The sequence below is a fragment of the Mya arenaria genome, chromosome 4 (genome assembly GCF_026914265.1).
Source record: "Mya arenaria isolate MELC-2E11 chromosome 4, ASM2691426v1".
Taxonomy (NCBI): Eukaryota; Metazoa; Mollusca; class Bivalvia; order Myida; family Myidae; genus Mya; species Mya arenaria.
The window spans coordinates 81,940,575-81,941,297 of NC_069125.1; the positions used below are offsets into that span (position 1 = coordinate 81,940,575).

The window sequence follows — 723 nt, forward strand, 5'->3', positions numbered from 1 at the left end:
CCTTTTTGGTGCCAATCTGGTGAACAGTCCCTTTAAAGTACGACAACGATCGGAAGCTGAAACTTACTCAACAATTAGTGTAAATTACACCTTGTGTGTGCTGTGGCAATGTTCTTTTAAATGTATGGGCAGGGTCAATCAGGTAGTATTTCAAAGAGATAACTTATTTGTAATGATAGAAAACAATAGTTTTACAATAAAAACAAAATAATAAACTTTCATTCAAATTTCAGATATTTGAAAAAAAAACATACAGTTAGCACTACATTACATAAAATATTATTTTGAATACTGTGTATATTATGTTGTAAAGTTACAAAATATGACATCAGTTGATGTTAGGGTTTACATTCAACGTTTTTTTATAAAAAGAACAGGCAAGCTTGTAATACCTTTTTTCATTGTTAATATCAAGATATCCATAGATATTTTACATCAGAAATGAATCTATTAAAATATCCTTGTATTCAAAGACTACTAAGTAAAACAGTATTTAATTTCATTTCCTATCAAATTTCAACTAACATTTATTTTTCCTAATTGGTAAGGTATCCAATTCCAGTGTTTGTGAACACGATTGTCCTAAATCGATCCGTTCTGTTATTTCAAAATGAAAAACAGTTTCTGAAGCAAACTAAATAAATTGATGGGCATAATATTATCGTTTGTGTATACCGAATTATCGAAGTTATTACCCCTTTTGTTTCAAGTTGTCTGCCAAAT

The 723-nt window shown here is 28.9% G+C and overlaps 1 protein-coding gene across 1 annotated transcript in view; it reads right to left on the minus strand.

The window, feature by feature from the left end:
• LOC128232769 (alpha-(1,3)-fucosyltransferase C-like) overlaps nt 1-503 on the minus strand; it is a 7,793-nt gene extending 7,290 nt beyond the window's left edge. The window contains exon 1 of the mRNA XM_052946500.1: nt 393-503. Within this exon, the coding sequence (XP_052802460.1) occupies nt 393-423 (31 nt within the window). The 5' untranslated portion in view covers nt 424-503. The remainder of the gene's footprint in view (nt 1-392) is intronic.
• Between the last annotated feature and the right edge of the window lie 220 nt (nt 504-723).